The sequence below is a fragment of the Sphaeramia orbicularis genome, chromosome 7 (assembly GCF_902148855.1).
Source record: "Sphaeramia orbicularis chromosome 7, fSphaOr1.1, whole genome shotgun sequence".
NCBI classification, from domain to species: domain Eukaryota; kingdom Metazoa; phylum Chordata; class Actinopteri; order Kurtiformes; family Apogonidae; genus Sphaeramia; species Sphaeramia orbicularis.
The window spans coordinates 37,385,680-37,398,787 of record NC_043963.1 but is presented as its reverse complement, the minus strand read 5'-3'; the positions used below and the strand labels follow the sequence as shown (position 1 = coordinate 37,398,787).

The 13,108-nt window shown below is 37.8% G+C and overlaps 1 protein-coding gene across 1 annotated transcript; it reads right to left on the bottom strand.

The window, feature by feature from the left end:
- Positions 1–3,845: 3,845 nt before the first annotated feature.
- On the bottom strand, positions 3,846–11,719 carry LOC115422706 (pepsin A-like). Its single transcript, XM_030139185.1, has 9 exons — positions 11,625–11,719; positions 11,266–11,407; positions 10,991–11,108; positions 9,587–9,705; positions 9,282–9,478; positions 8,028–8,144; positions 7,278–7,422; positions 6,959–7,057; positions 3,846–4,082 (listed from the first exon to the last, which is right to left on the bottom strand). The coding sequence occupies exons 1-9, from the start codon at positions 11,678–11,680 to the stop codon at positions 3,945–3,947; spliced, it is 1,131 nt and encodes a 376-aa protein (XP_029995045.1). The 5' UTR covers positions 11,681–11,719; the 3' UTR covers positions 3,846–3,944.
- Positions 11,720–13,108: the final 1,389 nt, after the last annotated feature.

Below are 13,108 nucleotides of genomic sequence, written 5' to 3'. Positions count from 1 at the left end.
GTAGATTCTCACTGAAGGCATCAAAACTATGAATGAACACATGTGGAATTATGTACTTAACAAAAAAGTGTGAAATAACTGAAAACATCTCTTATATTCTAGTTTCTTCAAAGTAGCCACCCTTTGCTCTGATGGCTGCCTTGCACACCCTTTGCATTCTCTTGATGAGCATCAAGAGGTAGTCACCTGAAATGGTTTTCACTTCATAGCTGTGCCTTGTCAGGGTTACTTAGTGGAATTTCTTGCCTTATTGATGGGGTTGGGACCATCAGTTGTGTTGTGCAGAAGTCAGGTTGATGCACAGCTGACAGCCCTATTGGACAACTGTTAGAATGCATATTATGGCGAGAACCAATCAGCTAAGTAAAGACAAACGAGTGGCCATCATTACTTTAAGAAATGAAGGTCAGTCAGTCTAGAAAATTTCAAAAACTTTGAATGTGTCCCCAAGTGCAGTCGCAAAAACCATCAAGCGCTCCAACGAACTGGCTCACATGAGGACCGCCCCAGGAAAGGAAGCCCAAGAGTCACCTCTGATGCTGAAGATAAGTTCATCTGAGTCACCAGCCTCAGAAATCGCAAATTAACAGCAGCTCAGATTAGAGACCAGATGAATACCACACAGAGCTCTAGCAGCAGACACATCTCTACAACAACTGTTAAGAGGAGACTGCGTGAATCAGGCCTTCATGGTCAAATAGCTGCTAGGAAACCACTGCTCAGGAGAGGCAACAAACAGAAGAGATTTATTTGGGCCAAGAAACCCAAGGAATGGACATTAGACCAGTGGAAATCTGTGCTTTGGTCTGATGAGTCCAAATTTGAGATCTTTGGATCCAACCGCCGTGTCTTTGTGCGACGCAGAAAAGGTGAACGGATGGATGCTACATGCCTGGTTCCCACCGTGAAGCATGGAGGAGGAGGTGTGATGGTGTGGGGGTGCTTTGCTGGTGACGCTGTTGGGGATTTATTCAAGATTGAAGGCAACCTGAATCAGCATGGCTACCACAGCATCCTGAAGTGACATGCCATTCCATCCGGTTTGCGTTTAGTTGGACCATCATTTATGTTTCAACAGGACAATGACCCCAAACACACCTCCAGGCTGTGTGAGGGATATTTGACCAAGAAGGAGAGTGATGGAGTGCTGCGCCAGATGACCTGGCCTCCACAGTCACCGGACCTGAACCCAATCGAGATGGTTTGGGGTGAGCTGGACCGCAGAGTGAAGGCAAAAGGACCAACAAGTGCTAAGCATCTCTGGGAACTTCTTCAAGACTGTTAGGAAACCATTTCAGGTGACTACCTCTTGAAGCTCATCAAGAGAATGCCAAGAGTGTGCAAAACAGTCATCAGAGCTAAGGGTGGCTACTTTGAAGAAACTAGAATATAAGATATGTTTTCAGTTATTTCACACTTTTTTGTTAAGTACATAATTCCACATGTGTTCATTCATAGTTTTGATGCCTTCAGTGAGAATCTACAATGTAAATAGTCATGAAAATAAAGAAAATGCAAAGAATGAGAAGGTGTGTCCAAACTTTTGGCCTGTACTGTATATCTTCTATTTTTGTCTTTTTCGTTTGTCAGCTTTAGTTATTTTTCAAATAAAAGTTTATCATCTCATTCCTGTCAAGTGAAAACCACGTATCTCAGAATGTTTTGAATTTTGGAATATTTGTGATAAAATGAAGGATTAACTTTAAAATGAATAAATGTTTCTGGGATTGACTGGAAAATGCATTTCACAAAGATGCAAACAGGCCTGTTTTTCTGAGCTCTTTCTGAGCTGGTTTTCATAGGACAGCGATGCTAAAAACGTGATGACCTTAACCAATATGATGCACTGCTGTAGATTAAATGGTGAGTTAGTTCTCAAGATCCATCTTAGCCTCGAGACCAATTTTTTTGTGGTCTCAGTCTTGTCACAGACTTAACTCATTTGGTCTTGGTCTTGTCTTGGTCTCGACTCTCTTTGGTCTTGGTCTTGTCTTAGTCTCGGACATAGCAGTCTCAATGGGATTTGTACAAAAACTGCATCATCACAGAATAGAATCAATATTTACTACACACTTTCTTCAAACACAACCGGTCAGATGCATCTATTTTAAAAACATGTTCCATTGTATTAGACTTCATATGAATATCTTCCTCGTACATCCATCTCTTTCCCTTGACAAGTTCGGATAAACTGGTCATAGGAGAGGACAGCTGGGAATATTATTTTCCACCAGGCCTAGAGAGAGTGTTACTTTCATGAACTATAGACCAAACGTGTAACTCTGACAAATCTGGGTGATTTAAAATGAAAGACATAAGGACGATATAATAGAAAAGATGACATGAATTTGATTTAACTAGTCATGACACTTTACAGCAATGCCTTTTTGCTCTACAATTGATATGAGTTATCATGTCATGTCGACTCTAACTCTAGTCTATTTTTGGTCTTGGTCTCGCCTTTGTGCAGTGGTGCCCAACCTTTTTTGGCTCGTGACCCCATTTTAACATCACAAATTTCTGTTGAACCCAGACATTCAAAACGGTGACTTTTTTTTTTTGCTAAAATTCATTTGTTTTTGATCATGTAATAGTTTGCTATACTATGTTGAAAATAAACGTTAATTTTAGATGACATTTAGGCTATATAATGTATATTATTATGGATGGAGGCAGAAAAGCCAGGTGCAGATTACTGCACAAAGTGAGAATTTGATTTTCCTTGGTCAGGATATGTACAGTCAGTCCAGCTTGGATTTACAAGGCTGACAATTAATACTGAATAAACAATAACTCAAACTATGAATTATGAAAGAGCTGCAGCATCTGAAACTGACCACAATGAGCATTTAAAAGATAAACAGTACCGCAGTGCTTCAGTTTCAGCTTCATAGTTTGTCATGTCTTTTATGGATTGGGATTGTCTCTGTCAACTCACCATATATTTTTATTAGTAAGTTTTTATTTTTATCAATTAATAGAAATTTCAGGCAACCCCATTTGAATTCCAGGCGATCCCATGGTTGAAAAACATTGCCTTAGTGTGTCATGGTCTTGGTCTTGACTTGGTCTCGATACCCTTCGGTCTCAGCAGTGTTTTGGTCTTGATCTAGCCAGTCTTGACTAACAGTAATATTAAACTACCAACTGTATATAAAGTGGCTGCAATGAACTCAATCTCAAACATCCAGAGAATGCAATAGTGCATTTTGCTGCTAATACTTCTGTTTTTTTTACTCCAATAAGGCTTTGAATGCTGAACCTTTACTTGCCGTGGAGTATTTCCACAGTGTGTTCATCATACTATTATTTCTAGGATCTAATTCCTTGTGTTCTTTGTCACTAAGGACCACTTTAATGTCAGCTTTACAGAAAAGAACACTTTCCTGACAGAGAATATAATCCAGACAAAACGCTGGTGTTGCTTTTCATTCAGCTGAAATCTTGGTCCTATTCACAGAGTTATCAGATCATGTCATCAGGTTATCTTCACTTATGTATATCAACATTCGTCCTTATCAGACTCTTCTAGATTACAACCTCAGAGGAAGTCTGACACTCTGTTATTCCAAGAGCCGCTCGATATTCTATTCTTGGACCGTTCTTCCCTCACAAAAACCTGATGACAATGCTTTTTGTGTCCTCTGTAAAGGGTCATGTTTCTCTTGAGATTAAGACAGACTGGACCAAATTCTTATTCCTGTGACATTTCAGTACAACACTGTGACACAAAAGCACGGTGGCCAAAGATTTCTGAAGACGTGCTTCTTGGATACGTCACCCCATTGAAACAGACACAACAAAGTGCACACAAAGCTTTTATTGGTTATGATCTATTTAATGCAAAGGCAGCTACACGTTCCACTTTTACATTCTACAAACTCCCATTTGCACAGATTTACAGAAAAGCGCCTTCAGAAAACCACGTCAGGTGTCTAATTTGATTACACAGACTTAGCCAGACCAATGTACTGAGACTGGGTATCAAAGATGGCGTAGAACTCCCTGATGAAGACATCTCCCAGGATCCAGAGCTGGTCAGAGCCACCCTGACCGAAGCCAGTGTTGCAACCATAGTAGCTCTGTGGAGACACAAAGGAAGAAGATGTAAACACCATCAAACAATCATAACATCACTGGTGGAAGACATATTCAGACCCTTTAATTAAGTGAAAATACCAATACAGATATGTAAAAATACTGCAAAGTGTAAAATCTTACTTAGGTAACAGAATATAAGCCACACATTACAGTATTTTAGTAAAAGTTTTGCTCCACCTGAGTGTCATATTGTTTTATAAACTGGGGATAAATTACATTATTAACAGTGAAGCATTGGTGTTGTCACATCATGTCACTATTGTAGCTGCTGGAAATGTTTGAACTATTTTCAATCCAACTTTATAGACACCAGGTAAATCTGAGGCCAATCACATGATTAACGGGAGAGGAAAGAAGAAAAATAAAGTTCTGATACACCAATCTGTTCTCACTTTTTGGACTTTTGATTTTTGGTGTGATATTGGACGATTAGAACATGCAGCGAAATGAAACCATGTGAGAAGTTTAGAGGGAAAATCTGGTGGAGCTGTTAACACTCATAGACATCTGAAACCTGAGCTGAATACACACTGCTTTTTCTCAGACATCAGAAGCCAAAAGGCTGGAAACAACTGTTGTAATGTTTAACACTGGGTGGTATTTTAAAAGCTTATAGTTATAATATCTATGGAGTCAAACTGTCAGGTACATGAAATAGAAATGGAAAATAAAAGCTCTCACAAATACCATCACTGACTATAGATGGTATGATATAGATTTAGACTCAGTCGACTACATTCTGTGATACTCTCACATAGCTGCTGACTGTAAACTGCACAAATATTGGACTATTGTCATACCTCCTGCTGTTACTATCATATATGATGCTGTTCTGATCCATTATTCACCTCATAACCATCACTGATGGCACTACCGCTGATTTTGTAAATAGACTTACATATGCACTTCATATTCTATTATAGTTTATTCTCGATAAAACCCATTTATTCTTATTCTATTTTTATCTGTTTAAAAAAAAAAAAAAACTTTGCATGGCTTTTTTTATTTACAAGGTGAGAGAGAAACGATATTATAGTTCGCTGTCTGTCCTGTGCATCTAGTAAATTGACAAAACAAAAATTGTTTAATGTTTGTGTTTAAGTGCTAATTTTCTGTCTGCACAAAGCAAGATGTAAAATGATGCCTTTTTTGTAAGAATCAGAAGACAAAGGGTTGGAAACTAATTAAGGTTGCACTAATCTGATATTAGGATCAGATATCGGCCCCGATATCAACATTTTAGCTGGATCAGGGATTGGTAAAAGCAACCAATCCTTAAGATGGATCCGTCCCCAGGCTACGTCATGACCACCTGCTGCCCCCCGAAAACAAATATGTGGGGGATGAACCTCAATCCGTGAACGGGGGGAGTATGTACAGAGTGATTTATATTATACAACAGTAGTCACTAATGCACCTGCATGCACGCACAATGATGTCACTCGCATCCCCCAGGAGGATGTGTCCCCGCCGATTGTGAACCTCTGCCGCTCTAATTCAACAATGATATCGGATCGGTATCATGCATTGACTGATACGCAAGATCCCAGCATCAGTATTGGCATCGGAACTGAAAAAGTCGGATCAGTGCATCCCTAAAACCAATGATCAGCCCTCTGGGTAAAATATCCATTTTGTAAAAAATTTTTCCTTGAAAGGTCGTCTTCTGGTCTTATTAGTGTAATCAACATTTAAAATTCACCCTAATGTTACACACATGCTGTGTTCAGATCCTAATAATGTTTACTTTCAATGTAAATCCTTGACGGGTCAATTTGGCAACGAACAGTAGACATGTCTGGGCTCTATTTTTCAACATTACCTTCACTCATATTACTCTTGTAGGGGGGGATACAGTCCCTGCATTTAGCCCATCCTAACACACCACCCAGTGGGCTGCCACTAACAGTGCCTGGTGACTAGATGGACCCCTTCATGTGCCCCCACCCTACTGCATCTTCACAGACTGGAACTACATCCACAAATGGATGTCCATCAGTCCTGGTTACATATACAGCCTATCCATCTATGGGAGTGGGTCTCTTCTTCACTGTGGTTCTCCCCGAGGTTTCTCTTTTCCTACTGGGTTTTTGGAGTTTTTCCTTGCCGAGAATGAGGGTCTAAGGATGGGGGGACATTAATCCATCTCCTTCACCTTCACATCTCCTGTTTATTTGACTGTTGTTTATTTTCATATTCAACAAATTCTGTAAAGCCCTGTGAGGTGACCTTGTTGTGATATTGGGCTCTACAAATAAAACTGTATTGAACTGAACTGAACTGAATTGACCAACTCCAGGTGTTGGAGGCCTGTTCCTTGCTGTAAGAGAATTAACCTAGCATACAGGATTTTGAAGCTGAAGGACTCAGAGGAAACCAGTGCAGCATAGAGAGAACATGAAATCTCTGCACAGAAAAGCCCTGTTCCAACTGGGAAAATAAATGAGTGAACTATAATCTGTCAGACATGAATAAAACAATCACTATAAATATGGTAATAGTGTGGTTTTTGACAACTGTTTGTATGCTCCAACGTGCATGGGGCCACATAGACTTATGTTACTGATGTTACTGACAGATGAACGTAACAGGAGGGCAAAAACTTTAACTTTGTGTTGTATGTTATATATTTGTTACATTATTCATCGCGTAAAATTTTCCTCTTATAGTGACTAAAGCTGTCAGATAAACAAAATGGAGACAGAATACATGACTGGACTGCAGCTGTAGATGTAAAGTACCACACAATGGAAAATGGGGAGTGGAGTAAAATCACATCAGTAATATAGTACTGAACTACAGTATATTCAGTCAATACCTGTCATCATAACACGAACGTTGTATGAGTTTAACAAACCTGGGAGACGTAGGCAGATGCAGGGACAGTGAAGGAGTGTCCATTGAGGTTGAAGGTGACATCGGGCATGTTCTGGATGTTCTGGCAGTTCACTGTGGACTGTGAGAAGACCAGAAAACACAGAATGGAAGATTGTGCTGAGGCAGTTGTTGTATTTATTAGTATTTTTCAGGTTTCCAGCTACAGCAAGTAGTAGAGCCCCTATTAGTTATTTTCATTTGACAGTTTTGACGTCAGAGCTTTAAAGGTTTTGCTTACTTTGGGTTCACCAAATGGGGAAAATTCACGTCAGATGGCACAGTGTGATGGAGTGACTCACCTCTCCGTACTGGTTGGTTGAAGCTCCAACCCAGGCATTAATGTTATTGATGTCATTGTTTGGTCCAACGATCAGGGAGGTGCCAGTGTCGATGATGGCCTGGCAGCCACCAGCACAAGCCACGGTCTTTCCATTAATGGTCACACTGAAGAGATGAACAGAAGGATGATTATAGACACTAACAACAATGGAAACCATAACTGAGCTTGTAGTCATCCTTCAGCTGAAAAAACCCTCATAATTCTTCAGAATACCTGAAAAACTAGAACTATCTGCAAAACTAAAAAAATTCAACTGTCCCTGAGGGTTAAGAGCTTCTCCAGTGTAAAACTGTTAAATGACTGAGACTAGATTATGGACATTTTGAGCCCTTTATGGCATCTTCTGCACACTTCACCTGAGGGAATTCCACATAATTAAAATGTATTATGACATTAAACTCAAGAATACCAGTAAAAGCCCTGAAGCAAAAAGATAAACAGGGGACTTCAATAGTTAGTACTTAAGATGGTTCATAGGGACATCAAATCAGAGGAATAAAAGGATCTGTACCTAAATAATTAATTGACTACTTCCCTTAATTTTCCTGTGATTTATTTTAAGCTGTATCTTATGTCATCTGATTTTTCCAAATGGGATTTAAACCTTTCTGGATCCTCTGAGCGCACATAAACAAAGTCTGTGTGGGTTTAGTGACCAGGGCTGAGGGTGGAGGCTGGAACTGAGCTGGTTTTGGTTTTATGTTCATACCTGTCCATTTTGATCTGCCAGTAGGTGGCAGAGGACAGAGGGATCCAGGTGATCTGCCCGGTGTAGTGGTTGCCATCAATTCCTCCAAGGACCAACTCACTGCCCTGTGCGTTGTTGCTGAATGAGAAAAAAAAGATGGAAATTTAACATCATGGAATATAAGCAAATATAATTTAACTAAATATCATTGAAGTCCGCTGTCCTAATTCTACCAACCTCATTCTTACACACCTAATTTTTCAATAAATATCTTACGTATTATCAGCAGAATGTGCATTAACCCTTCATGCATGAATTATGAGAACCTTATTCAAGATTTTTTTTTGTGTTGTGTTTTTATCCCTCTTTAGGCATGAAAAAAACCCAATGGGACTGAAATTTTTTTAATGAACCTATTTTTTATGGAATTACAAAAATGTCCACTCAGCTGGAAACCATACATTTAATGTTTGAAGCAAAGAAACATGTATTTAAAATGCCATAACATAAAGTGATAAACTGTGTGAAAACTATGAAATAAAAACATAAAAACATTTTTTAATGCAGCTAATCTGATGTTTTCTCGCATTTGATCATACTCTAATACTAGTTATTACTCACTTCATGGAGATAATATGCAAAAAAAAAAATTTTTTGTTTAAGAAACGTTTAATTAAAGTCTAATAACAACTAGCACTTGATTTAGATTCAACATGTTACCGCAGATCAGGTTTATATAACAACTATCTGCGCTCTTCTCTTTTACTTTATTTTTGATTATTATTTATGTTTATTGATAATGCTTTAATTGTAATTGTGTGTTTTTAACCTGTCTTTTTTCCATTTTTGTAAAGCACGTGGATGAATTGTACTATATGAATAAATTTGCCTTATCAAGAACAGTAAAGTTACAGTAATTGTATGAATGTCAGTGTATGTGATGATGCATAAGTGTCCACTGTGTTGGCTGATATGGAACTAAAACAACCAAACCCATGAATATACAAGAGAACAGCTGTAGAATACCTGTCCACTGTAGTGACCAGTATGCATGAAAGGGTTAAGTTAAAAATTAGTCATTGCCACTGAAAAGCTAAGAAACTGTATTTTACCTCAACTATTTACATGTATTGATAAATGAGTGGTTCAGACGTTATTAAATGTTTTAGATCAGTAGATGATTTTGGTCACCAGAGGTTGTTTAAGCCTTTGATGGTTAGACTCCACCTCCCACAGTAAAACACCCACACACACCAGACTTGCATATTCTAGTACCTGCTCAGGTAGACGGAGAACAGGGGCTGCTGCACCAGATTTTGCTTGACCATGTTGTCAAAGACAGGCACAACATTGTCAGAGGCGATGGACTGGAAGGCCAAGCCCAGGATGCCATCAGGCTGCATGTGAGTCATGAAGGGAGCCTCTGTTTGGCTGAGTCCAAACACCTGGTTGGCCACAGAAATGCCGCCCACCTGAACACACAGGACAGCTGTCAGTCACACTGAAGCGGACCACAGGGTTTGGCCTGTTTGAAGTCTAAATAAACCACTACATGTGTGCTGTTCCAGGGCTTTAGTTACCTCAACCGTGTCACTAGCCAGATACCCAGTCATACTCCCAGTGCCGTACTGGATAGACAGGGGCTGGTTGCCCCAGTGGAAGGTGGAGGACTGCTGTGGGTTGAATTTCCTGTGGTTGTCTGCAGAGGAAAAACATATGTTTGATCTGAGTAATTACATGTTTTACTGACACTACAAAATACAATAAAAGGATTTTCACCACATTATATGTCCAATATACAGTGAGTTACTATTATGTCATTATTCAGTGTTGATGTAACATATTTGCAGCCCCTTTTATTGAATAGAATAGAATAGAATAGAATAGAATAGAATAGAATAGAATAGAATAGAATAGAATAGAATAGAATAGAATAGTCTTTATTGTCATTGCACAGGAGGAACAACAAAATTGTGGTGGGGCCATTCTGCACCACATCAGTTGTTTGGTGGGGAAATTGCATTTATCTAAAAATTTTGGGGTTATTCCCACTACTTGCGTTTATGCCATTTGTTCTTTTAAGTGTATTACACTTCATAGGACTGTGGGGTTTTGATCTAATATAATAGAATGTTTATACATCATGTTCAGTGTGACTTTAAAAAGCACTTTGAGCTGTAAATCTGAGGAAGGAACTATACAAATGAAGTTACATTTTCTTATAAAATATAACTTTGCAAAATGTATTAAAAAGGAATAATGTCATGGTAATATAGTACACTATATGGGCAAAAGCACTGAAACACACATTGAATTCGGGTGTTTCATTGCTGCCAGGCAACCACAAAGCTACAAAGCAATAATTTTAGATTGTGATTCATGTCATTGCAATTGTCCACACTGTCATCAACATTTATAAAATATTTAGTTTTCTTTTTACTTATGTTACTTTGTGTTTTTTTTTCTCATTATAATTATTTTAAATAAATATTCTACCTCTAGGTTTTTGAAATATGTATTACTGATTATGAAAGTTTATTATTATTATTATTATTATTATTATTATTATTATTATTAATAATAATAATAATAATAATAATAATAATAATAATAATAATAATAATAATAATAATAATAAAAATATATTATTCTGACCCTAAAGAATCCCTTTAAATCACAAGTAACAATGGTTTCTTCAACTCTCACTCAGGAACAAAAATCAGCCTTCAAACCAATAAACTGATTAGATAGTTCTTGCAAAAAGCATTAAAAACCACTGACATGAACATTTTTACTACACTAATATTTTACATCAGCAGAAATGGAAAGTCCTACAAGCTGTAGGTGTGACATGTCCCATCATTTTAGCCCATACGTTTATAAATTGATCTATTACTATGCATACACATTGTTTCCTTTCTCTAACTACCAATGCAGAGTCCCATTATGTGATGTGCTGCTTGTGATAGATGTAACAGACTCACTGCAGGCCTGGCTGGAGCAGTAGACTGAAGGGACCCACAGGTTGGAGGAGCCGGTGTCAAAGACGACGCTGAAGGACTGAGGGGGAGAACCGATGGAGATCACACCGTAGTAGGACAGCTGTGGAGGACAGAGATGTACAGGATGCATTTGAGTGATATACCACGTAATGATAATGTTTTTATACATTATATGATATAAACCTACGTGGATAGTTTAGGGGAAATATCAGAGGTGAGTAGATGAAGTGCAGTAAAACACTTCTGTTTGCTCTTACGTCAGCGTCGTTGGTCATTTGCTCAGTTCCAGTCTGGTAGAACTTGGCCATTGGGTTGTATGGATACTTCTTCCTGTACTCCTCCCAGAGACCCTTCTCCATCAGGGCTTCCCTGGCAGTCTTCCCCTTAATCAGGGGAATCCTGTAAGCAGCAAATGAATAAAGAATCAGCCAAATGTGCAGATGGAGACTTTCAATAAGTGGAGGAAACAAACTTTGTTCTACTTTTGAATTTGTGTGAGTTTAAAAAGAGAAGTGGCTCAAAGCCAAGTGACATTTAGATGGAGAAGCTGTCTTTCAATGAGCCAGTTTAATCAGGATTAAAATGTCAGAGAAATAAAGGAATAGGTCAGACTTACTTATGGAGGCATTCGGAGAAAGCCACGAGAGCTGACAGCACAACGAGCCACTTCATCGTGTTAGCGACTTTACTGTTGGACTCTGATGAGTGAAGTTCCAGTCACAGTCCAGCCCTTATATACAACTTATCAAGGTTGTGCCTCCAAATGCCCTTCCTCAAAACCAGATAGCCTGTATCAGCTGGAGATTACAAACTATGCCATATGCTGATAAACGACTTCATATCAAGAAGCAAATTTAACATTTAACTAATGACAACAAAACTTTTGCCAGACGTGTTGCAATGTTAATGTTGAGTCTGTACTTTGGATTTGGGTTTGTTTCCTCAACTCAAGAATATGTAGACAAACAGTTTAGCAAAAATGTTTCCTATGAAGAAAAATGGACTGGTTCATTGTAACAAATCACATGGCACGTGAAAGATAAAAAATAAATACTCAGTGCTTAATGTGTTGACATACAGATCGTAAGATTTGATGTTCATAGCTAATGTTTGACACTGATATAGAAAGTTTCCATAAGTTTCTGAAAGTGCAAACTGAGCCTGGCTTATCTGATACCAGAAATACACAAAACAAAGGCACAGTTATTTCTTAGAGAGTGACCAGTGACAAATACACTGGTCATTAGGTGGAAAAACTTCTTTACTTATGCAATGACAAAGTGTAGCATGGTTACAATTTTTTTTTTTTTAAATGTTGTATTCAAAGACTGAGGTGTCTTTACAACACATACTATTAACAGAATATACACACACACACACACACACACACACACACATACACACACACTACCTATGTTTCACAGGAGGAAATTACACTGCCACAGCTCAGCTTCATTTATTTTTTTGTAATTTTTTTATCGCTATTAATACAACTACTTGTTTTTTAAACCTTAAATTACTACTTCTCATATATATTTTCATGGTTTGAATGAAGAAAAATGCAGCATTCTTCTCTAAACTCATATAATGGCATTTTGTTTAAAAATAACAGAGTAAAAACATGGATGTTGTTTGTTAAAGCAAATAACCTGTTTTAACCCATTTCAGCTTATTTATTAGTACATATTAGTATATATTTTAATGAAATTGATCATTCTAATGTAAAATAAAAACATTCATAGAATTTGTGGTTTAGAAATAGGTTATGGTGAAGGCATTATTGGTGATGGTCATGAACCCAAATATGTCCATATCTATTTATCTTTAGATTCAATCACATTCATCACACACCATTGATGTCCTGACGTCCTTGTCCCATGTCTTTATTTCACTATAAAATATTAGTGTATTATTACTAATGCTGTGACATGTAATATAATTTTAAAAAGTTGGAATAAAATATTTTTTTTACCTCTTCTCATAAAATGATTGTGACACTAATTTATTCTTGATAGATAAAGAGTGACTGGGACTCCGTGTAATTATTAAATCTGGTCAGAGGTGATTTACTGATTTGTATAAATAGAAATAAATAAGGAA